We start from the raw sequence: 25,318 nt of genomic DNA on the forward strand, positions 1-25,318 counted from the left end.
AACCATGGATAGCACAAAGACCCAAAAACCATTAACTCATCATAATTGGGTTTAGTATGAAACAGAAGCTCAAATGGAGTGCTTTGATTTGAAAAAGATGGCAAGCGATTTATAGTATAAACAAACGTATTAAAAACATAGGTCCAATAAGAATAAGGAACAGAATCATGGGTTAACAATGTTCGACCTAGCTCTACAATATGTCTATATTTTCTTTCTGCACAACCATTTTTTTCTTGCATATGCGAACAAGATATAAACTATGTAATACCATTCTCTTGCAAATATTTAGTCAATGATCGAAACTCACTCCCCAGTCTGATTGAAAACTCTTAATAGGCAGACCAAAATATTTTTCGACTAATTTTCGAAATTAAACGAATAAAGAAAAAACATCAAACTTTTGCTTGAGAAAATACAACCAACTATGCTTGCTATAATGATCATAAAATACGACATAATATCGATACCCATAATAGAGACTATCAGAGATGGCCCCCAAACATCTGAACAAATCAATTCAAGAGGTTATTTTGCTCGATAATTAGACTCAGGAAATGGTAACTTATGTGATTCACTCACATTACAAGCATGACAATTATCAAAATATTTATTGGAAACAAAAGAAATTTTATTTGCATGAAGAACATCTTGAACAACTCTAAAATTGGCATGGCCGAGACGCTCATGCCACAACAAAACACTAGTTGGAAATGCTTTGGGAGAGAAAGATTGCACGAGTGATATAGGTAAGAAGTACAATCCATCCTTACTCTGGCCTTGGTAAAGCACTTGTCTCGTAGGGATATCCTTCACAAAATAAGTATCAAGGAAAAATTCAACAAAAGAGTTATTAAAAGCAGAAACAGACAATAAATTTTTAGCAATAGCAGGTGAATACAAAATATTACCAAATACAAAAGAATGACTATTAATAGACAAAACAGAAGATCCACGAGAAAGGATTGGAAGAGTTTTACCATCTGCTATTGTAAGGGCAATATTGGCAGGCACAGGAACTGGATGATTGATGTGCTCCTGATTAGCAACCAAATGATAATTAGCTCCTAATCTACTATCCATATATTTGATGCTTCTGGTTCAGCTTTGGTAGTATGGGCTTGCAAGTAGGATTTAGAGAAGGGGCATTGGCGGGCTACATGATTATTTCCATTGCAGTTGTAACAAACCAGATTTTGAGAAGAAACCGAATTATTTTCTCCATGACCAGCACCGTGACCACGTCTAGAATTCTGAAAATAATTTCCACGTCCACGATTGCCACGACCACCTCGTGATCGTCCAGAATTGCCACCACACCCAGCATTAACATATTGAGCAGTAGGTGGAACAGCAGAACTGATGCTAAGAGAATCAAATTGCAGCTGAGATTCTTCACTCAATAACAAGGCATACAATTCATTAAAACCAATAGGAGTATTCCGTGCTTCAATTGCACGAGTGAAAGGACGATATTCAACACCCAATCCTTCAAGAACATCACAAACAAGGGCCTCTTCTAGTATAAAACTCTCCAAGGCATTCAATTGATCACAAATAGAGCGAGCTTTGCGCATATATGTATCTATACTATCTGAACCACGAGTTAAGCGCTTGAGCTGCTTATGTAACTGTTGGATTTTCATTTTTGAACCCGTGGAGTATAGACCAGCAAGCTTGTCCCAAGCCTCCTTGGCTGTTGTGCATCAGATTATGTGATGAAAAATAGATTCAGAAACTGAGCTATTAATGCAGCTTTTCGCTATTTGATCTTGATAGAACCACTCATCATAGGCTGGATTCCTCTCACCGGTGGTCAAAAATTGAGAAGGAGAGCTTACCAATCCATCAATATAGGATGCTAATCGATAACCATGAAACAATGGCTTTGAGCTTGTCAAATTAAATAGTTGGCTGAAGTTAACTTGATAGAAAGAAATTGAGAAATATTTGGAATTTGTAGGGAAGGGGCAGTAACGATTTGAGAACCAGAAGGAGAAGAAATAAGACTAGTAACAGTAGAAGAATGTTCTATAACTATAACAACGAATTGATGAAGGGAAAGAATAAAAGCTGTTGTGAAGCCCTATGGCTTTGATACTATAAAGCAGTTGATGTTTAGAGGGATTCTCAACTTATATTTTATTAATGTATCTAATACAAGTATATAGTCGTGTATAGCTTTATCACATAAGTAAATCGGTTACAACATATACAGCAATTTACAAAATAATTCAAATATATATATAAATATATATATATTTAACCTTACCACATCTGAACCAAATGAAAGGTTAATGTAAAAATATCCATCTTATTAGTAATAATGCATATTGAATTTATAGAAGTAAATAAGCCCATTTTCTTGGTTGGGTCAACTCAATTATGGGGAATAAATAAATTTAAAAAGAAAAATCACTAGCTAGGCAATGATGCCTAAAATACCAATGAAATGAATATATATATATATAGTATATTTATAAATTATAATGTAGTGGAGGAGTACTTGCTCTCATCATCACTACATTTAGTGGACAACACTCAATGGAATCCATTGATCTTTATTTCATTTAAATTAAATATAATGTTAATTTTTTTTTATAAAAAAAACACTATTCTCTCCCATTCATTGCTGTCCTTTTCAAATGTCTTTTTTTTTTTAATTTTTAATATAATAATTGAAACTTTTAAATTAAAATCTACCTTTTATAATAATGTTTTATAATTAATAATAATGTCATGAAGTTTTGAACTTTACGTAAAATTTAAATTGAACTTAATTTTTACTATCGACATTTGATAGAGATCCACGATAAATTTTTGAAAAAAAAATTTCAAGATGTACGACTTTTAAAAGTGTGATGAAAGCTGCAGGTCTTATCACAAAATTTGATATGAAAATTTTATATTTAGGGATGAATTTTATATTTTAATTATTTTTTAATATTTTAAATATTTTCATAATTTTACAGGTCTTATCACAAAATTGAATATGAAAATTTCATATTTAAAAATTAATTTTATATTTTAATTATTTTTTAATATTTTAAATATTTTCATAATTTTACATATTAAAATTTTATTTTTATTATAAATAACATCTCTTAATTATTAAAACTCATTTTGAGAAATTATAATAAGATTTTTCGTTTTTTAATCTATTTTTTTTTATTTCGTTTTAGTCAAATGATATTGGTTAAAACTCCTCTATTTTTTTTTTCTTATTTCATTTTAACAAATGATATTGGTTAAAACTCCTGATATAGTCTAAATAGCTCTTTAAACCCTACATTTCATTCTAAAATATTAATTAAAATAAAAATATTCTCTATTAATTAATTTATTAATTAATTTTTTCTGAGTTTTTTAAATATTTAAAAAATAAAAAAATATTTTTCATAAAAAAATAGAGCCTTAATCACCATCCTTTTGCTATTTTTAGAATTACATTATTATTTAATTCCCTACTTTCTGCTATTTTTAGAATTACATTATTATTTAATCTTCAAATAATATAGCTATTTATGATATTTTGTCCTCAATTTTACAATTAATCATAATTTTATCTATTAATTTTGTCTTTATTTTTATCACTATTCTCTTACAATTAAGAGAGATATTGAGAGGGAGAGAAGCAAGAAGAGTGAGAGATGAATATAAAGGATAAAAGTATTATTAAATATAATATTGAGGGATGAAATTACAAATAGTTATATTATTGAAGAATTAAATAGTAATTTAATTTTAAAATTAAAGAAGGGACGGATAAAAAGACTTAAGTGTGTAATAAAAGTAAAATTTAAAGATTAAATAGTTTAATTTGTAAAATATAAAAATTAAATTATTATTAATGATATAACGAAGTGACTAAAGTTAAAAAATAAAATAAAATTTATTTTAACTCATTAAGTTATAATTAATTCGATTATATTTTTTAATTACGAATATAACTATAAGTATCACTGTAACAAATGAAATTATAAATATTTTATAATTTCAGTATTTTTTTTCCACCTTCTGCTTCCGTCTAAATATGGATCCAACCACTTATCACTATAAAAATAATTTTATTTGAATATAATATTTAAAAATTTTTTAATATTAAAAAAATATATTAAAATATCTCCTGCACTTTAAAAAATTTACTAATTGATTTTTTTTTATAAATTTTAATTTTTACTATTTAATTTTTATAATTTAAAAAATATATTAATTATTTTTTCAATTTTATAAAAAAATACTGATTAATTTCGCGCATAAAAAGTATTTTAATTTTTTTTTTATAATATTTAACTATTGATAAAAAGCAGCCAACTTCGCATAATCTCCATCCCTCGTGATGGAGGGTGCATTGGGTTGAGCTTTACGCAATCCACCCACCCACCTCCAGATTCCTACCCTTTTCTCTCCTTTCTTTTCCGGCGACGAAAACGTTTCCTTCCCTTTTCTTGTAAAACCATTGTTCTTGCTTCAGATCCACTCTCTGTCTCTTTCTTTCTATTCAAAACAAAACTGGAATTTTCCATTTTGTTTACTGTTTTATTACTGAATTACTAGGCAAAAAAGGAACCACTGATGGGCAATATCGGTAGCAGCGGTGTCCACGGACGACGGAGGTACGGGAGCCGCCGGAGACATCCAACTCCTCCGCCACCAGCACCTCCACAGCCGGAAATCACCGCTAACCGGTACGTATTCGCTGCGGCGACTCCTTACCCTTCTGAATACCCAAATCTTAATCCACCACCTTACTACCAGTACCCGGGGTACCACCGTCCGCCGGCTCCATCGGCCATGCCTGTGCCGTTGCCAGTCCCTTATGATCATCACCACCGCGTCGACCCTGCTCATTGGGTTGGTGGCAGGTACCCATGTGGACCTATGATGGCGCCTATGGCGCCTTACGTGGAGTATCAGAAGGCTGTGACTATAAGAAACGATGTTAATTTGAAGAAGGAAAGTTTGAGGCTTGAGCCAGACGTGGAAAACCCAGGAAGGTTTCTTGTTGCCTTCACTTTTGATGCTAATGTTGCCGGAAGGTAAGGGTCAAAGCTTTTATTTTCAATTGCTCTTCTGTGATTCCCAACTGAAACCTTGTAGCTGTCATTTCTATGATGCATCAGGTTTTCTTTGTAGCCATTAGGAAAGATTTTTTGTTCTGTTTTCATTATTTGACTTTGGAAAGGTTTGACTCTTAGACTTTGAAGGTGTACTTGATTGCCTTATTAAATTCCACTAGAGGAGAGCTTCTTTTGTCGACTACTTGAGACTCTTAGTTCATATTAGTTTAGAAGACCTTATTTCGGAGTGAACTTGGTCACTTTCATAAATGATCATCTATCAAAGGTGTTTAACTTTTGGGAAGGCAGTGCTTTGATGCCACCATTAAGCTCAGAATGAATGTTTTCTTGGTCATATTACATGCAAGTAATAGCTTTCTTATTCCATAACCTGCTTTGGATAGAATTTGGTGTAAATTTTTTACTGGTTGTTGAATTTATGGAGAGTTTTCTGCCCAAATAAGGTGGGAGACTGAGGATTGGTTTTCCCGTTGAGTGTTACTGTAAAGGCTTTTGCAACAGAATCACATCTAACAGAAGTTTAAATGTATTTTTATGCTGCATAAATCAGCTTTTCGGCTTCAGTCATGTACTCGTAGAAGGCGTGATATCCTTCTCTTGATGATATTTTTATCCTTATTTACAAGCTTGGGAGTGCATTAAATTCCAAGTCTACTGTCTGGATGACCTGGAGAAAGAAATGAAAATGTTACTACATGCCGAGTTTCCATTTTGAGATACTGGTGGAAGAGTGTTAATGAAATAAAAAGTAGTGAAATAACACTAAGTATTTCTTTTGTGTTGGAAGTTTAAGTAACAATATCTCTTAATTGGCATAACTGTTAGAGGAAGCCTATTGGTATATTGAGCAGAGATCAGAATCGTGAACTGGCATTTCTATGCAATTTGTTTTGCTTAGAATCATTCCTTTTTTTTTTTTTTTTTGTGGCTTTTAACATTTAGTCATATTATTGTGTGTGCTTTAGTGCTACTTTCTCTATCCTGCGTGTGGATGAATAGTGAAAATTTTCTAGAGAATATATTTTCTTGGTTATGAGCTCTAGTTGATTAAAAAGAAAATCCGTTTAATCATTTCTTATAGGAGTTATTTCTTATGTTTTTAGATCCACGCCGTGGTAGAATATCAAGTATTTGATCCTCTTTTGGACATCTTGCTAATTTTTTTATTTGATACTAATTTCTAATGAAATTTGCATTCATTTGTTCAAACAGCATGACTATTATTTTCTTTGCAAAAGAAGGCGAGGATTGTATCCTTGCACCAATGAAAGAAAACCTTCTTCCACCAGTGACAGTCAATTTCCAACAAGGTCTCAGCCAGAAATTCAGACAGCCTTCTGGAACTGGGATTGATTTAGCAGTGTTTGAGGAAAAAGAATTAATGAAAGAGGGGGTGGATGTCTATCCTCTTGCAGTGAAGGCAGAGGCTTACCCTCCTAATCTGAATGGAGAGGAAGGAAACCAACCATCTGGAACCATGAATTCTCAGATTACGCAAGCAGTGTTTGAGAAGGAGAAAGGCGAGTACCAGCTGAGAGTAACAAAGCAGATTTTGTGGGTGAATGGGATGAGGCATGAGATGCAGGAAATATATGGAATCGGAAATTCAGTTGAGGGTGATGTTGATGCAAATGACCCAGGAAAAGAATGTGTCATTTGCCTGTCAGAACCACGGGACACGGCTGCCCTTCCCTGCCGTCACATGGTAAGTAAATTCCCTGCATCTCTTTAGTGCATCTTTGTTCGTGCATTATCCCCTATGAATTTCAGACAGAATCTCAATAATTTGATCTCATCTGTTCTACCTAAATGGCATGAATTTAGAAAATAAAAGATCTTGTTGATGATACATGTTTGGCTAACTTCTGTTTTATGATGCAGTGCATGTGCAGTGGATGTGCAAAGGTTTGGAGGTATCAAACAAATCGGTGCCCAATTTGCAGACAACCAGTAGAGAGGCTTTTAGAGATAAAGGTTAACAATGGGGCTGATGAATGAGGAGAGAAATTGCTCCTGACTTGCTGTATAGTAGTTTGTTATTTGCACTTTTCTCCCCACTTTTGGCTTTCACTTTCTTTTTCCCCCTCTATTTTTCTTGTTTAATAATCAAACAGGAAATTATACTTAATTTGCAGAGTGGCAGGGATACATGCTGGTTATTGTGCCACAAATAGTAGAGCCAATGCCTTCAGCTTGATAACAATAGCTATGAATTTTCATTAATCAGAGAAAATGTAGTAATATGCTTGGTTTGATTGGAAAATCACCTGTTTGATGATGTTGATTCGCAGTCTTATTTGAATGACTCACTAAAATTCAAGAGAGATCTAAAATGTAATCTTTTTTAAGGCCATGTTTGGATAGGGGAAAAAGTAAGGGAGGAAAGAAAATTTTAAAGGAAAATAATTTTATTTTTCACTCCTTATTTTTGAAAGGAAAATATTGGTTGGAAAACAAATTTTTTAGTCTCACTCTTATTTTTTTGAAGTGGGAAAAGTTCTTATTGAAAATATTGGTTGAAAATGAGAGCAGTACAGCTGTTGACCCATGTGAGCACTAATTGTGTGAGTTGATACAAAAAGAGACCAATCATAAACAATTGGACCCAACAAGCCAATGATCTGTATAGCACTGGAAGTTAGAACATTAATTTATAGCACTCAGCTCTGCATATCATTCCTCACCCAACCACTTCTTGTTCTACCACTAATGGTTTAACTTGTCAAATTCTAATTCAGAATTAAAAACATCAAAGAACCCAATTTGCCAAATAAAAAACAAAAAACAAAACAAAACAAAGAATTTGCTAAAGAACATCTGAAAATGGTTGTTTATTTAGATTAAATGCTTATGTGCCCAACCACACAGCAACTTTAGAACGGATGTCTTCACAAGAACAAAGTTCAATGGCAAAGTTCAATGGCAAAAACAGATATAAGCAATAAAAAACAGTTCAAGCAAGACAGATCCACATAAAGTAATTGGGGATTAATCTCTCCACCATTGGTGGACATACATGCCACTGCTTCTAAGGCTCTTGAGTATATCCATGCAGTCCTTGCTCACCACACCATTGTCATCTACATGGTCTGCACAGCTAAGGAACAGCTCGTCGACAAAGCATATGACTCCACTTTCGTACAAATCAGTGAGGAATTTCAATTCTGCCTCCCCTGCTTTCATCTTCACAATCACAAAATCTGCATGCCCCACAGTTTCTCTAAACCAAGAAAGGATATCAAATCCCTCATCTTCCACTGATGGTTCCAGATCTTCACCATCAGAAATGGAAGCAGTAATCTTGTCTCCGGCGAGGCCTGGATAGTATATGAAGGTAACACCAGGTTTTTTAACATGAGAAAGTAGAACAGAAGCGTTGTGGCCAACAAAATAAATATCAAACACTTTGTGATCCACAGGATAATTTGGAATAGACCAATTAGCAACACTAGAGTCTGCCCCAATTTCAACATACACCAATTTCTTCCTGGAAGGCACATCACTGAAATTGGGCAGAAATGAAATCTTTTTCTCAAGCCCCATTTCCTTATTCTCCACAAGGGGCTCTAGATGTTTCATAAAAGGTCTATTATTCGAAAACGATTGGCAATCAGCTGGTAGACGGAATTGCTCAAAGTAACCAACTTTTTCAAAGCTTTTCTGGAAAACAACCAATGTATACTCATGAACATAACTAACATGTACCACGTTTGAGGCTTTCAATAATGATGAAACGGGTGTAGCAGATCTAATCAAGCCATTTGGGTTCAAACCAATGACACCCACAAGCATAGCCCCAATTCCACCGGGCTTCAAAACGCGCTCAATCTCGAGCACCAGAATAGCAGGGACTGAAACCTTGTCTAGGTCCCTAGACAAGACAAATTCAAAGGAATTGTCTGGATATTGAAGTTCATAAACGAATTTTCTATGCTTAAGCGAGAAAAATGGGTGTCTGTGAGATCCACAAGCATTTGAAAATCCTAACTCTCGCAATGCATAAACAGCAGAAGCAGATCCTTCACCGACATAGAGAGCTTTCGTGTTATAATCCAACAGTTGCTTAACCATTAGCACTCTAACAACATCAGTAGTCAAATTCACATCTTCCTTGCACTCAAATGAGTTCCAAATGGGTTTCAAAAACCTGTGCTGAAACAAATTCGTGCCAGTAATCATAAATGGCGAATTACATTCATGGAAGTTCACATGATCGAGCAATATTGGATCAGACCCAGAAATTATTTGGACAACAGGAATAAGGGAAAGAGCCGAGGCAAGCATAAATGCACGAAAAAGCAAGCGCCTGGCTATTAGCCCAGCAAGGACGTAGATTCTGAAGGCCTTAAAATCCATGGATTTTCACTCTTAATTGGCACCAAATTGTCAATGATTTGATCAAACAGGAAGGTTTCAAGTAGTGGGTTCGAAGAAATTATCGAAAAAAAACTTATCTTCTGTTTGAGAAAGAGAGAGATTAAAGCCAAACTGAAGAGAAGAAAAGAATTAGCGAGTGCAAAACCTGGAGGAAGTGTGATTCCCACCCACGAGGACACCCATTGATTTTTGAATCCTTAACCATACCCTTCTATGAACTCTTCTCGGCTTTGGCTCAAACCAGGTCTCTTCCATCTTTGCTTTATCAAAATGCACCATGGAATTCTTCAAAATCTCTACATTATACGAAGAATTCTTCAAGCTCAGAACTTTCGCACAATTTGATCAGAAACAAATGAATGAAACAATCAAAGAGGGCTCAGATTCCCAAAACGACAATAGAGAAGAAAAGGTAGGGACAGGATTGAGAGACGAGCTTGAGAATGAAGAGAAGCGATGGAGAGCGAGAGATATAAGAGAGGAACGGTAGATTGGGGGATAGGAAAGTGGGACCCTAACTTTGGAGTCATGACGTCATATCAGTGCACGTGTCGAAAAGAATAACCTTCTCTAGAAAAAGGAGGTTCGATGAGGTGGACATACATATGTGAAGATTCCTAGAGATAAAAAAGATTGCAATTATTAGAAGCGTAATTCTGCAATTTAATAATTTTTTAAATTAAATAGTTCTATTAACATTTATATACTAAATAAAAATAAAAATGTTTTTATTAATTAAAAATAATAAAAGCCTAATCACAATTATTAAGAAGATAATATAGTTTTCCAAAATAAGAATCGTTTTTTTTTCTTATTTCTTTTTTATATACGAAAAGGGAAATGCTTCTAACAATAATTTCAAATTAATAAAAAATACTTTTTTATCAAATTATTCTCATATTAATATTTAAAAATAATAAAATAATTTTAAATTTCTCTACAAATACAATAAAATTATTTTGATATCTTATTATATAATTTTGTTAATTAATAACTAAAATAATAAAAAAATAGTAACCTTAGAAAGTTTAATAAAATAATTAAAGCATAGAAAAGACAGGTGAGGTACGTGATTGTCAAATAATATAATTCAGAATTATTAAGGTAGATATAGTTTCTTTCCTTTCTTTAGTTTCTCCACACAGAAATTCCGCTCACACGTTAGATTCCAAAAGTAAGCACGTAAACGCGAAGACTACTTGCTTAAATTTCAACCTTTTAATATTATTAACATTTTCAAATTTAATTAAAATTCGTATTAAATTATTTGATCAAATTTAATTAAATTTTAATTACAAAGAAAATTATAAATATTGTATTTTTTTTTAATGGGATATCTCGAGCATGTTCATGGATCTGAAATTATTATCATAATTTATTATTAAAATAAATTTTTTATTAATAATATTTTCATATCTTATTAATAATTAAAATAATAAAAAATTAATAAGGGGCCAAAATATGAATGGAAACAAATTTGATAAAATAATTTATGCATGAAAAGACAGTGAGGTATATAATCCAAAATTATTGTAAATTATTTGGTAGTTCATGGTGTCGTTTCGTTTCTATCGACACTTGGCTATCCCTTCTTCATTCAAAATTTATTCATCAAAACCATTTTGGATAAAGGCTCGTAGACAATAATGAAAATCTTTTAAATTTCAATGATAAATATGTTTAATATTTACAAAGATTACATGAATAATTTTAAAAAATTTAAATTTTACTCCTTCAATCTTCAATTTTTATTTAAAATATATATATTTAAATTTATTAAAATAAAAATATTTTAAATTTAAAATGTGTTTATCTTTCTCATGATGAGAAATTAAAATATTTTAATTTTTGTTGTAAATTATTACCATGAATAAATTTTATAACTTCAGAGTAGTAATTAAAATGATAATATGTTTGGTTGAAACATATTAATCAACTAATTTATTTATTAAATAGATGGGTGAGGTGAGGTGAGAAGTACGTTATTGTCAGACAGAGGGGCGTGGGGTCCACCCGCCCTTCTATAATTATTAGCGGGTCGGGCCGCAAAGACCGCTAGGATATTTTAATACGAAACCAAACAAAAAGGATGGGTAGGGCCCATCGTACAGACCAAATTAAGCTTTTGGGCCTCCACAGGTTCTGGCCCTCTTTACAATTTAGATAAAATATTAATTTTACATTTACGCAAACCATTCATTTGATATAATTTATTTTCAAAAAAAAAAAATTTATAAAATTTATATATTTTTTTAAAAATAGAAATCTATAGAGTTAAAAAGAATTAAAATAGAAATATTTTAAAATAAAAAAATTAAATTTTTTATTTCAAATAAAAAAAAAAAACATAACATTCACCCAATAAACTCAAATTTAAATCCCTATTTCTCCAACCGCCCAGATTGTGAAAAAAATTCACATCAAACCCACTATAATTAATGATCACCACAATAATTGCATTTTATAATTTCTCCATCTTCAGCCTTCAGCTTCACAAACAATCAGTTGTCAGTTCTGCTTGTCACATTCACTGCTCATCAAAATCACCAACATGATACACTTAAAAAAAAAACAAACAAAAAAGTCAATCAAGCAACCAATTAGCCCACACTGTACTATGAACTATTAACATGGGCCTTCAAGCTTTTGAATCTCTTCACATAGTTACCCCACCCTCTCAGTATCAAATGATTTGCATCAGAAATAAAGAGTCAACCAATACATGCACCAAGAAAACTTGGCCAGTGCCCAAAGCCCAACAGGCGTACAAGATACAAAATTTATTAAAAGAGGCTGTTGGTGTTTCATCAGGGAAGTTGACGATTTTCCACAAAAATTATATGGCAATTTTGGGCATTACATTACTAAGAGATCTGATTGAATACTCAACCTCTAAGAAACACAAATATCAAATAAGCAACTTCTGGTTATTCTTGTTAGTTATCAAATATATATATAAGATGTAGCCTAGCAACAGCCATTTTCGTACTTACAGAGGAGGTCCTCTCCTTCCCAGCTCTTAATGCCATCAATAGCATTTTTATCCCTAAATATACAATGGAACCCATTTGATTGATCTTCACTGCTTTTGATAAGACCAACTGTCTGGAAACAGAAAGGCCACACTAGCAAATTGAAAGTACAAATCCACTAAAAAGGAGAACACCTTTGCCCGGCATCCGATGAGAGTTTGGTCATTGCTTATGACTAGAACTGCCAACCTTGATTGAGAATGAAGGCTTGTCCTTCAAACTGCTACTTAAAATGGACTCGGAATTACTTGACTGGGTTTCGGTAGCCCCAGGTCTCATCCAGACTTTTATTTGGCCCTCTCGGCAAACAGTAAGAACAGATTCTTGAGTAAACATCAGGCCAGAGAGTGGTTCTGTGTGAACACGATGAGCAACTACCGGGGAAAGCTTTGGTACGTCTCGCATGCTAGGAGCAGGTTGCAAGGTGCCAAGTGGGACAGCACTCTCCCAATGTGACGACTGACTTCCTGTACTGAAAGTGGGAGAACCACCAGGAGGACATCGACGTAATGGCACAACGATCTCATCCATTTCCAAGTCCCACAACAACAATTGCGTATCCTGTCCAGACAGAGGTAAGTTGCAACAAGATTAATTATGGGGAGCTCAAAGCATACAGGTAAAATGAAGAAAACTTGGGACAGAACCAGCGAAATAATACACATATAAAGACCAAGGTTCACAAGTTCAACTTCAATGTTTCAGCCAATATTCTTCCCTTTGCCCAAACCATTGCAGCCTTGTTCTCGAGCGTCCAAAAACTAAATCAAAAAGGCAAAATGCATCCAGTACGAACAACAATTTCAGCTGTCTCAACTTCTCTTTTTGAGTAATCCGTGTATTCTTAAATACAAGCAGATTTCATCACTTCTAGTCCGGCTCTGAATCAATCTTTTCATTTGCCCTCAGCTATTTCACATTGTGATGCAGTATACATCCTCATATGCATAGCCAAGTCCTAATCATGATCCAAACCCATCTTCGAAATAAGGGCATCCATCCTAAAAATTATTATACTTCTTTTTAGTACAAGGAATTAATAGTTTATATTATGGTAGGATTATTTAGCAAGTCCCTATTTTTATTTCTCAATATAAGGTTGAGCTTCTAGAGTCATTATTAGTTTTTGGAATTACATTAGTATTTTGGGTATGAGAAACATTTTTCTGCTTTGGCAAACAACACCAAGTATGATAACATAACTTTTCAATCTACTCAAGAAAACCACATCCTGATATTGCTACTTCTAACTTCATATACTCCCTAATTCTACTACTTTTAGAACTAAAACTCAATCTGTTATTAGTCTGGCTTTGCATTAGACCTCATTAGCATCACCCAAGGTTCCAAAATATTGGTTGCCTCCACTTTAAGTCAACAGTCAACCATCAAAGTTTGCGCTTACTAATCCAACCTATTATTCATATTTTCCCCGTTTTAGTTCCAAAAAATTCCTCGGCTCAGTTAAAATTGAAATAAGCAAGCTATGCAGACATCACATGGTTGGCAATTAGCTACTGCCAAGCCAAATGTATGTGGCTTGCAAAAACCAACATTTTAGGAAGTTGAATTCGAAATTAATAAACAACTACTTGGGAGGAAAAAATCTCTATGAGAATTTATTTGTTCGACAAACTAGCAATGCTTCTAATTACCTGACCAACAGATCCAAACCGGTACATTACAGTCTCTCCTGTGCCATCTGAAGTTGGTGATGACCAATATGAATCAAAAGTCACTCCACTTACCTGCCAACATCATCAACTGAATAACATGGTCATGATCATGTATAATGTGTTGGCAAAAACCCACATTTACTCAATGACAATCTTACCCATGAGTTGTGCCCCTCACCCCATGCCACGACCTTCCGGTCTTCCATACTCCAAACTTGGACTAGATCATCTTCGCCTCCAGTCAAAATGTATTTTCCATCCATGCTGATAACAAACACTTTGTCAATAACATAATAGGAAAAAGTCAAACAAACAGAAACAATTTGGGGCTTCAATATCAGTGAGAGCTGGTCACCTCCAAGCACAACATAGTAGAGCACCATAATAACTTTTCCCACCACATACCAGCTGTTCTCTAGAATAGTCAAAAACTCGCAAGTAACCTGTATTCAGTAAAAAGCTAAACTCAATTAGGTTACTAACACAATTGAGCAATGCGCAATCAATATGAGAATGATATCATACCATCTCTTCCAACAGTTGCTAAGCATGCACCATCTGTTGAGAATGTGATGCTATTAATTGAACCCTGGCAAATATGCCATCTGGCAATAGGGTTACACTGCATATATTTTATAGTTAGTCAGGAATTGATAGGTGCAAGTCAAAGCATTTGAGTATTTTTTTTTTTTTCAACTCAGATGCACATACTTCTCTAGTTCTTGTCTCATCCATCATTAAGTGTAAATTAGCTAAGCTGTTGCAGGGACATTTAAAATGCCCCAGCCCACACATCTTACAGGAAACAAAAAATGACACAAGCTTTCTGTGTATTATCACTGTGTCAGCAGGAAACATGCATGAGATCCATATGCTATGAAAGAACAAATTGCCATACTCTGAATGGCACTATTTAGTAATGCTGAAAGAAAAGAATACACACAGGAACAACTCAGAAAAGCAGCAACATTGAGTAAATGTCTCCATGTTCATTAAAAAGAAAGAGGAAAAAGAAAAGCACTTACTCACATATAGGCCATAAATGTAATAATTACTTATCCAACACCAGCTATGCATGATTACACAAGTCAAAATTTTAATTAATGCTACTAATATGCTGTAAATATTAAAAACCAAAATGACAACTGGGAAACACTGAGGTTAGACTCCAAATTCTATCAGCTTCTCACCAGCACAGTTTAGCTGCTGTCAAAATCACTGCATTAAGTTACATGAGAGTTTACTATTTTATGTGGCATGTGACTGTAGTAACCATTTTGGCACATGCCACATTTTAATATTTAGGAACATAGAAGAAAACACATCTCAAGTTGTTTATTTGCCAGTTAACAGCACTAGAATATAATTTGCACAACGAGACATACTCACACTCTCTTATGCAGAAGTTCATATATTTTGTGCAATTAAATTCTTGACTAGAAAATTACCGTAACAGGAGCATGTTGTTTGCACCATCAGGAAATATTGCTTCTCAGAAAAGTGGGTATCTCTATATTTCTCAAATCAAATTTATATTAGCACTAGAGGAAACTTTTTTTTCTTCAAGCCTGACCTAAACTAAATAACATTTTGAAGGAAGCACATATATAGGAGCTAATATCAAACAGTGAAGTACAAGTCATACAAGAGAACAATATCCAAGGAAATGGTATAATAAGTGGTACACTCATGCCATTTTGAAAATTATCAAAGATCACAGAAGTAATGTCCAAACCCAATGACAGTTTGGATAAGGGATCTTGAAAGTTGAAACAAAGAAATTCTGTTTTCAATTCTCAGGATGTAGAAAAATAGCTGTTGGATTTCAATATAGATTGCATATTGGCCATTTGAAATTAACTTTAGACAGCATTGATCAAACTAGAACATGAACAAAATATTTCTGTTTAAAATAGACATCAAGTGTTGTACCTTACTATAACGCGCGTGTGCAACCGAAAATTGAGTTAGATCTTTGATAATGGGGAATGAAGAGTCACCTGCACCATCCTTGCTCTAGAAAATGAAATTTAAGTAAACATCCGTATCACTGGATACTGAAATTTGAAATGTGATTATGAAGCAAGATTACAGAAGTATTTCTTTTTTACTGTTTGAGCTTGCCTTCTCATACACGTACAAATTCCCATCAACATGAGAAACAACAAAAGCACCATCACCTCCAGGCACCCATGCAATACTTGTACAACGGCTGTTGAAAAGCACAGGTATTAATCAAACTGGTCTCCAGAAGGGTTTCTTATAATACAGCCAAGATTTCTCATATAGGACTCCAATGAATAAAATAAAATCTGAAAAATTATCCTGTTGTGTTTAAATTGTTTCCTTTTTGTATCTGTACTTTTTATCAAAATTGCCAGACATAGGCAATACAACTTCAACACATGTAAAATTCAAAGTGCAAGAACCCTCATACATGCAATGTCACACATTTGAAGGATTTTCTACTTGTAGCTTGAAGGAAGTTCAACACTACCATGAAAGATTAGCATAAAATATAAGGTGAGTGTGTTAAACTTTTAGTGTAGTAGAATGGCCTCAGGCATAGTATCATTGGCAGCAACCAAAGGTGCATTCCACAGTAAGCAAATAAGTATCAAATGATTGTCAAGAAGAAGACAAGAAGAAAAGAAAATTATGCACAAGTCTTAAAAAAATAATAAAAGCACAATAAACACAACACTTAAAGGATGCAATGGATATTCCAAGCATACATCTAATTTCTAAAATCAAAAATATGAAAAATCTATTTGCTAGTATCATCTACAATTTCAAAATCTATTGACAATCACGACTCACTTTCAAAAGTAGAGAGAATTAATAGCGCTCGTAATCAAATGATCCAACAAGACTAAAATGGATACTTTGAATTCTTTTCTAAGTAAATGCCAAAAACTTTATTGCCTTACCTCTTTGCTATCTCTCTCTCTCTCTCTCTCTCTCTCCCCCCCCCCCCCCAAAAAAAAAAAAAGCCAATTTCTCTTATATTAAATATCTTTCATAGGAAATATATATTGGTTTATTTTGTGTATGAACTCATATCCATATCTTAAAACTTTCTTCACTCTAGCAATCAAGTCATTCCATATTTTTAGGATCCCATCCTAGATATTTCCTAAATGAATATCTTATTCCATTTTATGATTCTAACAACAATTATATTCATATTTCATGGAGGAAAGCAAAAGGAAAAAACATCATATTAATGCCATATGTAGCTGCACAAGAAAACAAGCAAATAGGGTGGGCCAGGACTTAAACAACTACTGCCTAATTTCCATTGCCCGCAAACTACCTACCTTCAATCTTCATAGTCTTGCAACAAACAATATGCGAAAAAGAGCACCACAACTTTTCTTTTTAGTTCAAACATCTAAGGTTGTCAACAATTTCACGTCTCTTGGCAACTTTTCACATACTTTGAGGAGTTCATGACCAAGCTAATTGGGAGAATCACTAAAGTTGCATACATGCACAAAGGAAAAAATGATACTCAATCTCAGAAACAACAGCAATAAGGCATGGTAGAGAAAAGAGAAGGAAAAAAATGATGAGCTTGCCTGCTATTAACAGAACCATCTTTGTTATAATGATGGGCCCCAACAAGCTTCTTTCCAACATCCTGTAATTGCTGTCTCAGTGACACTGAGTAGACTACAATAGTGCACAAATACCCATTAAATTTAGAAATTTACACTTTCTGGGAAGAAAAGAACTGCAATTCCATTTGAGATAGAGATTTTTACCATCACCAGAACTCAATCCAATAAGCAAATCATGTCCATCCTTAGCTTCTTGATCAAAGGCATGGCAAACAGGGTTTGAATTACTAAAATGTATCGATTTTATTGGATCCTAAATTGAGCAAGAAACTCTCAATTAGCAAACAAAAATTTGATTGCCCAAAAAGTGGAAATTGTAGATACCAAATTACCTTATCTTGAGAGTTTAAATCACTTATAAAGATCGTGTCCCCCACATTGAAGACCAAGTAAGTCCCTTTTCCATCAAAATTTGGATTGATCATTGAATTACTTGAAGAACCCAATGACCCAATCCTACTACCACTACTACTACTAACAGTTTTACTCCCACCATTCCCTCCAACAATGCTTAGTGCACGGCTTCCATTGCTAGCCCCCAACAACCTGGCTGCAGCAGATCTTACCCCACTACTAGCACTGAAGCTTGAAGGTGCGGCTGTTGGGGTTGATAGGGCCGGCTTGTCCTTAAGATTAGCAAGAGTTACCTAGTAATAAAATTAGTCCAAATTTCCATCAGACATCATTAAGCTACCCGTGTAAACGAGTAGTACAAGAAAATGAATTTGAGCATAGAAGCACGTAATGTAAGTATTTATTCTAGAAAACAGGCATTGATAAATAGCTCAGGAACAGATACTATACAAATCCAATAAACAATTAATTTCGAGAAGATAGGCACTAAACAAACCTTAAATGAATTACTAATTAACAATGCTAAAACATCTTAAATGAAAATCCTGTCCTAAAATTAACGCCAATGACTATGTGTATATAGTATAAAAACGCAGCATAAAGAAATTAAAATCAAAAGCGCTCATAAAAACACACAGCTTTAACAAATGGGTACTGACCAAAACGCCAAAAATATTAAAAAGATAACCCAATAATAGCTCGTAGAAAACAATTTGACAAAATGGGTAGTGATTAAAATAACTGTGAAAATGAAGTACCTGAGTGACGGTTTTGCCATGGGCATAATGAAGCAGACCTGAAGGGTGTGTCTTCTCGTAGTGGAGCTTATAACGACCCTCCGGAGTTTTGAAATAGGTCTTTAGGCCTGGTGACTGCGAGTTCCCCGATGCCGATGAGGTCGAAAGCATGCCGTTAGTCGTATTGATCATGGTTCCGTCTACTCCTACAGACCCGAGAGCATCTGATCATGACACTAGGGTTTCGTATTATTATTTGCACTCTTTTGGTTAATTTTTCTAATTGGTGGGGGTGGTCGGGATTTTTCGAAGAGACAAGGTGTGTTTTTGCTCTGCTTTTAGCTATACTTTGCGCTCTTTCCTGGGTCTTCAATGGATGATCAAAGGTGGGTTTAGATCTTCTGTTTTGCGGCTCATGTAGCCTTTGTTGTTTAATGGTTGTCTTCCGATACGTTCTAGTCTTGACTTTGAAGTAGAAATCGTCAATGAAATGGACGGTGGAGATGACGAGGATTTTCATGTGCTGACCTGTGAAGACAGCTAAGGAGATGATGGGCTCCACATCTCCTTGTGGGGAGATTGACGTCTTCTAGACTAAAGTGGGAGATTGAGGTTGAGAGCATAATTTAATGAGATCTAATTAATATATTTCTAAAAATATTTTTGAACAACAATTTTAATGAATATTATAAAGACTGTTAAATACATTGATTAAAATTATTTGTTAATAAAGATTTGAAAATAACTGAGCATTATAATTTTAAAAATTATTTGAAAGAAAAATTATTTTAAGAATAATAAAATATTTTTTCTGTATAAATCTATTAAGGAGTAAATTATTGTATGAAGTCAAATTTTTAAATTTATTTAAGGAAAAAGAATATTGAGTTTTTATTATAATACTCATTAATTAAAATATTTTTTGTTGTGTGAAAAGCAAAAAAATAAATTTTCCAAAGGGAGAGAGTATATACACATGGCAATTATAGGATATTCTTTGTGTGAGTGGAAGGTAAATATCAAGAGTGGGCCCTTCAATCTATAAGATCAAACTAAAACAAAGGGGTTAAGCTTAAAGGGTTGGGATTGGAAATTAATGTGGATGTCAATTTGCCAAATATTGTATGATTAAAAATACATTATTATTATTTAATCTCTAAATATTGAATCCATTTTACATTTTTATTCTTATTTTTGCAATTATTTACACTTCAATTGGATTGGTTAATGAAGCCAAGCCTTGTTGAGTAATCATGATTTGATAATCACTTACTTTTATGACCAACTTTCCCATGCCTTTTTAAAATCTAAGTTAAAATGTAATGATATATTTTAGAAGCTTGAAATGATCGCAACAACTCCTCTTCCTTCTTAGTTATCTGGTGTCTAATACTAACACCACATATGGCGGTGTATGAGACTTCTAGGCTATGGTCAATACTCCCTTTCAAATATAGATTGTTAGATGATTTTCTTCTAGGCTATGGTCAATACTCCCTTTCAAATATAGATTGTTAGATGATTTTCTTCTAGGCTATGGTCAATACTCCCTTTCAAATATAGATTGTTAGATGATTTTCCTCTGTGCCATTTTGTCAGGAGGCAGAAGAAACGATTGAACATGATCTGCTCTAGTTCTCTCATTTTAGACTCACTTGGTTTTTCTATCCATGCACCTATAAACCAAATGATATTGGCTCCGCTTTCATTACCCAATGGTGGTCGCAAGTTCAAATAGCTTTTAGAAATCAAAAAGGCCTTCTTAGTTTGGTGGTTACCATATGCTGGTTTATTTGGAAGCAAAAAAACAAAGGAGTTTTTCAAGGCATGCTGCCAGATCCAATTGAAGCAATCAAAAGTTCCGCAAAGACACCGTATTGACATGGAGCAAGCAAGGAAAGATTAAAATTTAATTGTGATAGTTGCAAAAAAGGAGGGTCAATCTAATGCTAGAATTGCTATAGGATGGCTTAGCTAAGAATATCAGTGTCTCCCTAATCAGGAGGACAAGCAATGGCAATTCTGAAAGCTTTTAATTGGCTAAGAGTATGGGAGTGCATGATCTTATATTGAAAGTGACTACGCAATTCTATGCTCGGCTACTAGAAACCCAAGGGTAAACCAAGTGTGTGTCCCTGGGAGATCAAAGCAAAGCTACAGTTAAAGCAATCTTCCACAAACAAGAACAGATGCCTTCTGCTATTTTACTATGGATCAACAGGAATGCAAATGCTATAACGGACTCAGTTGCTAAACTCTACCGTCACTCCTCAGGAACTTTCTCAGATTTTATATGCTGATGTTTCCATTTAATGCAATACTTTGCAATTCAAAAAAAAAACATATAATGCGTCATTTTTTCACTAGCTCAGTGATTCCATACCATTCAAGATATACAGTAAAGAATGAAACAAAACGAAATTTAAATACAGAAAATAGCTAAAAAATCTAATACGCTAAAAAGCTTCCAAAGATATTACAACCTCAAGGCTTCTTAGTGCCGTTAACAAGTCCACTGTTGCATATGCTAGAGCTGAAATTCTCAGGTTTGCCAGAGCATTTTTCTTGTATGGAATATGGAACGTAAGATCATTGCCAACTCCTTCAATGTTCTGACCAACATCTTTGTTGCAATGGAATAGTTTCTACACTTTGCTATGACAGAATTTCTAAAGAAACTTTTATAGGATTTGTTTGTATTTATAGCATCTACTAATTTCATAATAGAAAAAACACAGTATCCTCGTGATGCTACGATTTGATTACAACTTCTCCATGTTCAAATACAATGAGTGAAAGCCACTGGAAGCTTAGAATTTGAAGCAGAATCAATAAGATAAAGATGGCACAAGTTGCAAGCTATAAATGAATTAGCTCATCAATTTTCCTTGATCAATCAAATACAAATTTCAGAATTTTAAACATTCCGGGAGCAAAACTTTGTTTACGGATATATCAATCATCTAATATGCCTAGTTTAATGCCTGAGATATACCTGTTAGTGCTAGTCAAATGGGTGTTAGGATGGTATCATGAGAAACGACCCCATGTTTCACTGATATCAAAAATGGAATTGAAAACCACCAGGAAAACCACCATCAAATCCGCCAAAGCCCCCAGGAAAGCCTCCTTCAAACTGAAATGTGAATTGTTGCCCTCCACCACCAAAGGGGCCTCCACCACCCATTCCCATTTCTTCCAAGTCTTCTCCTCTATCATATCTTCCACGCTTATCTTCATCACTAATAACCTGTAGAGGATATACCAGCATCAAATATGGAGCACATCAACTAATCTAAATTTTTTACCAAGTAAATTACGTTGGACCATTTGCAACACAATTTCACAGGACGTTTAATCGTTTACAGGCCAAATGGAATACTTCATAGTAAATAGAGAAGGATAATAAAGATGACTAAAAACATTATAAAGCCACACCTCATATGCTGCAGCAACTTCTCGGAACTTGGCTTCTGCTTCTTCTCTATTATCAACATTCTTATCTGGATGCCATTGCAAAGCAAGTTTTTTATAGGCACGCTTGATTTCAGATATAGAGGCAGTCTTCGATACTCCCAAAATCTTGTACCAATCTTGCCGTTTGCTCATCTTTAAAGCTTTCTCTGCTCGCATTAATGTTTCTCGTATATCCATATCCTACAAATGTCACAAAATTGAAGGTAAAAAGGGGAAAAAACAAAGTACCTTGAAAGAGACTGTGATTTATATGCTATTGACACATTTTCCTTAGTTTTCAATTAGCTAATCCTTCACAGAATTGGCACTGTTTGTGCCAGTAGAGTTAGTTCTTATTTCAATCCACAATTAGGGGGAATTTTCATATTCTCAGTGATTTTACAAGCACAGGAAAAAACACACATGCACACACACAAACGTGCTTGCCAGAGGGAATAATCCAATGTGAAGCATGATGCAAATCCAACTTGGATTATGGTAGTAACCATTTAATTGAGTTTAATGCTAGCAGGCATTAGAAAGTAAATAGAAGAGAAATAATACAAGTTCCCCAAGTCATTTAAGTAACTTAGATTCTGGAATTTACACTTGATACTATATTTTCTAGTTATGGAGAGATTCCTTTGACAACTAGAATTATAGGAGGCATTAGATCAACAAATTACATATCCTTTAGTGGAAAATTAGCACCCCACAACATGATGGAGGTATCAGACTTTGAAGAACGTCAAATGAACTTGGCATCAGCACTAACCTTAGGTGATTTCTCAGCTGCTGCTTTGAGATCTTGAACAGCTCCTTCCCAGTCCTCTATTAAGAGTTTAGCTTCACCCCTCTGCATGAAAGGTTTTTTTTTTTTTTTTTTTAAAAAAAGTTCAAGAAAATGTGGATCAAATAGTAAGCAGTTCCAACAATTTAGGTGGTAAAAATAAATGACAGCAGACCTGAACTAAACCTTCAAGAAGCTCCCCATCAATGTTAAGTGCTTCATTGCAGCTATTCAAAGCATCTTTGCCCCTGCCAAGCTTGACCAATACCTTACACAAGCCGAGATGGAGATGAACATTATATGCAAGATGATCAGGGTCCATTGCAAGAGCTGCTTTATAGTCATCTACTGCAACACGCAACTTGCCCTTATTTACATTATCTTCTGCCTGTAAAAGAAACAATACATTGATAACAAGTTATAGCAGGTCACAAGACATTTCAGTCTCAGAATAGCCCTATTAGGTCCAATTAAGAATGTCAATAAGCTGTTAAACTCAATAGAACCTATTTCTTTTATTTTTTTTCGTTTGTGGGGTTGGGGTGATAGTCTGATAGAAGAAACATTAGAAGTTTAGTGGACCCACGCTTTTAGTCTTCTTGAGTAAATTTTTTAATCCAAAATATGCTTTCTTCAGCTCACTATGTTCTGGATCAAGACGAAGACCTTTTTGGAAATGCCTGAAAGCAACCACATTTTAAATGGCAATTCCAAGAAAGTTGAAGAAAAAAGCTTAACAAAATCGGTTATACTCACTTTGAAGCAACATCATGATCTGCTAAATAGTAGTAAGCACGGCCACGGAGCAATAATGCCTCTAGATTAGATTCATCTTCCTTGAGAATATAACCAGTTTCAGAAATGGCAGCAGAATAGTCTTTGACTGCTAGCAATAATCTAACTTTTAGGAGTTTAACCTGCAAGAAATAATTCCCATGTCCAAACAAAGAAACATAATTAGCAATAAATTACAACATTACAAAGTTGGGCAACTTCATGACCATGCTGTGCTTTCATCAAGTCTTTACCTTTGAGCATGCCGGCGAAAAAACAAGTACAACTTTATCTACGTATTCCAGAGATTTTGCATAATCGCCTGAACCAAAAAGAGTATAAGCAGTATCCAAAGCACTCTGAGCCTGATGCAATTGAGAAAGCTCCTTTTCTGCTGTTTTATGCCTTGGTTTCAGTTCCAGAAATTTTGTATAGCTCTTTTCTGATTCTTCATATCTGTAACAGGAAAAACGCATAATAATAACTTTTCCCAGACAACTTAACCATGGAGCAAGGAGGAGGTGCTGTAAGTGTTCCTCAGGACTTGGTAATTTTATGAACCATTGTTTATTTATTTATTTTTTGAGAAAGTATCATTCTAACAAAGATGATAATTGAATTAACATGGAAGCACAGATAAAATAATCAATTCAGCCAATTTAGCATCTTGCAAAGCAACAGACAACAAAAATTATATTCCTTTCTAACATTCTCTGGTCTAACCACTTTGACAAATCGCAGTCTTTAAAATCATCAGAATAACAACTAGGGATGAGAACAAAAAGCTTAAAATCTTGGGAAAATTTGAAATTAGAAGTAAAAAACCAAACAATTCCCACCAACCTGCATAGCTGACGAAGAATAGAAGCGCGACGAAAATATGCTTCTGATAGTGTTGGATCAGCTTCAATGGCTGCATTTAGATCATCAAGTGCCTCGCTATAACGCTTAACCTTTACACTTCGCTCCACCTTTTCAAATAACTCCGCAACATTTCCACTTTTACCATCTGAAATTAAATTAAAACATTAAAAAAAATCGTTATGCACCAAATACCAATCCCATTCACCAAAAAAAAAATGACCGAAGGCAATGCATAGGTGCTTCTCTAATGGCAAATCGGATAATGATCAAAGCGGCAACAAAGAAGTACCTGAAGCAGAAACGAGAGGTTGAAGAAGTAAGAGCTGGCAAAGGAACACAAAATGAAGTATAAATACTGTATACGCCACTCCTCTGCATGCCACACCATCCACCGCCACCCTCCACCGCAATCTCGCCATATCCATTCCCTTCCTCATCTTCTACTTGGGTATCAATAAAGCAGGAAAATTTTCATACATGCAAATCAGGGATTTCAAGTTTGAATTGGAAATGTTTAAGGAACTCGAGACTGAAATTGATGAGGATTCGCCCAA

At 34.3% G+C, this 25,318-nt stretch overlaps 4 protein-coding genes across 7 annotated transcripts; 1 reads left to right on the forward strand and 3 right to left on the reverse strand.

Annotated features, from left to right (window-relative positions):
* The first annotated feature begins 4,315 nt into the window (after nt 1–4,315).
* Nucleotides 4,316–7,359, forward strand: LOC110622873 (probable E3 ubiquitin-protein ligase LOG2). The gene is made up of 3 exons (XM_021767564.2): nt 4,316–5,039; nt 6,294–6,786; nt 6,963–7,359. The coding sequence occupies exons 1-3, from the start codon at nt 4,576–4,578 to the stop codon at nt 7,077–7,079; spliced, it is 1,074 nt and encodes a 357-aa protein (XP_021623256.2). The 5' UTR covers nt 4,316–4,575; the 3' UTR covers nt 7,080–7,359.
* A 710-nt stretch (nt 7,360–8,069) lies between these two features.
* Nucleotides 8,070–9,437, reverse strand: LOC110623216. Its single transcript, XM_021768145.2, has one exon. It carries the CDS (start codon nt 9,435–9,437, stop codon nt 8,070–8,072), a length of 1,368 nt encoding a protein of 455 aa, XP_021623837.1.
* A 2,782-nt stretch (nt 9,438–12,219) lies between these two features.
* Nucleotides 12,220–19,307, reverse strand: LOC110622874 (dystrophia myotonica WD repeat-containing protein-like). 4 transcript variants are annotated; one of them, XM_043960245.1, is made up of 11 exons: nt 18,902–19,302; nt 18,122–18,436; nt 17,934–18,042; nt 17,748–17,841; nt 16,291–16,378; nt 16,099–16,182; nt 14,692–14,788; nt 14,522–14,609; nt 14,325–14,430; nt 14,146–14,238; nt 12,220–13,051 (listed from the first exon to the last, which is right to left on the reverse strand). In XM_043960245.1, the coding sequence occupies exons 1-11, from the start codon at nt 19,070–19,072 to the stop codon at nt 12,653–12,655; spliced, it is 1,644 nt and encodes a 547-aa protein (XP_043816180.1). In that variant the 5' UTR covers nt 19,073–19,302; the 3' UTR covers nt 12,220–12,652. The 4 variants fall into 4 exon arrangements, 2 of the variants coding, with proteins under 2 accessions (XP_043816180.1, XP_043816181.1); XR_006352081.1 differs by having other exon boundaries at nt 12,919–13,051; nt 14,146–14,254; nt 18,902–19,306; XR_006352082.1 differs by lacking the exon at nt 12,220–13,051 and adding an exon at nt 13,058–13,491 and having other exon boundaries at nt 14,146–14,254; nt 18,902–19,307.
* A 2,313-nt stretch (nt 19,308–21,620) lies between these two features.
* On the reverse strand, nt 21,621–25,318 carry LOC110622856 (dnaJ protein P58IPK homolog). Its single transcript, XM_043959557.1, has 9 exons — nt 25,054–25,318; nt 24,744–24,909; nt 24,155–24,356; nt 23,883–24,043; nt 23,713–23,806; nt 23,302–23,514; nt 23,112–23,192; nt 22,319–22,537; nt 21,621–22,130 (listed from the first exon to the last, which is right to left on the reverse strand). Exons 1-9 carry the CDS (start codon nt 25,199–25,201, stop codon nt 21,942–21,944), a joined length of 1,473 nt encoding a protein of 490 aa, XP_043815492.1. The 5' UTR covers nt 25,202–25,318; the 3' UTR covers nt 21,621–21,941.

Source organism: Manihot esculenta, chromosome 9 (genome assembly GCF_001659605.2).
Source record: "Manihot esculenta cultivar AM560-2 chromosome 9, M.esculenta_v8, whole genome shotgun sequence".
NCBI classification, from domain to species: Eukaryota; Viridiplantae; Streptophyta; class Magnoliopsida; order Malpighiales; family Euphorbiaceae; genus Manihot; species Manihot esculenta.

Bases quoted from the DNA above. Each gene is read 5' to 3' on its own strand.
- LOC110622873 (XM_021767564.2), top strand. From the start codon at position 4,576: ATGGGCAATATCGGTAGCAGCGGTGTCCACGGACGACGGAGGTACGGG. The intron at 5,040-6,293 runs GTAAGGGTCAAA...TTGTTCAAACAG, and splicing joins GATGCTAATGTTGCCGGAAG to CATGACTATTATTTTCTTTG. The intron at 6,787-6,962 runs GTAAGTAAATTC...TTTATGATGCAG, and splicing joins CCCTTCCCTGCCGTCACATG to TGCATGTGCAGTGGATGTGC.
- LOC110623216 (XM_021768145.2), bottom strand. From the start codon at position 9,437: ATGGATTTTAAGGCCTTCAGAATCTACGTCCTTGCTGGGCTAATAGCC.
- LOC110622874 (XM_043960245.1), bottom strand. From the start codon at position 19,072: ATGATCAATACGACTAACGGCATGCTTTCGACCTCATCGGCATCGGGG. The intron at 14,789-16,098 runs GTACAACACTTG...AAATATATGCAG, and splicing joins CACACGCGCGTTATAGTAAG to TGTAACCCTATTGCCAGATG. The intron at 13,052-14,145 runs GTAATTAGAAGC...CTGTCTGGACAG, and splicing joins GGTTTGGATCTGTTGGTCAG to GATACGCAATTGTTGTTGTG.
- LOC110622856 (XM_043959557.1), bottom strand. From the start codon at position 25,201: ATGAGGAAGGGAATGGATATGGCGAGATTGCGGTGGAGGGTGGCGGTG. The intron at 24,910-25,053 runs GTACTTCTTTGT...ATTTAATTTCAG, and splicing joins ACCTCTCGTTTCTGCTTCAG to ATGGTAAAAGTGGAAATGTT. The intron at 23,193-23,301 runs GTCTGCTGTCAT...CCTTTCATGCAG, and splicing joins TTCTTGAAGGTTTAGTTCAG to AGGGGTGAAGCTAAACTCTT.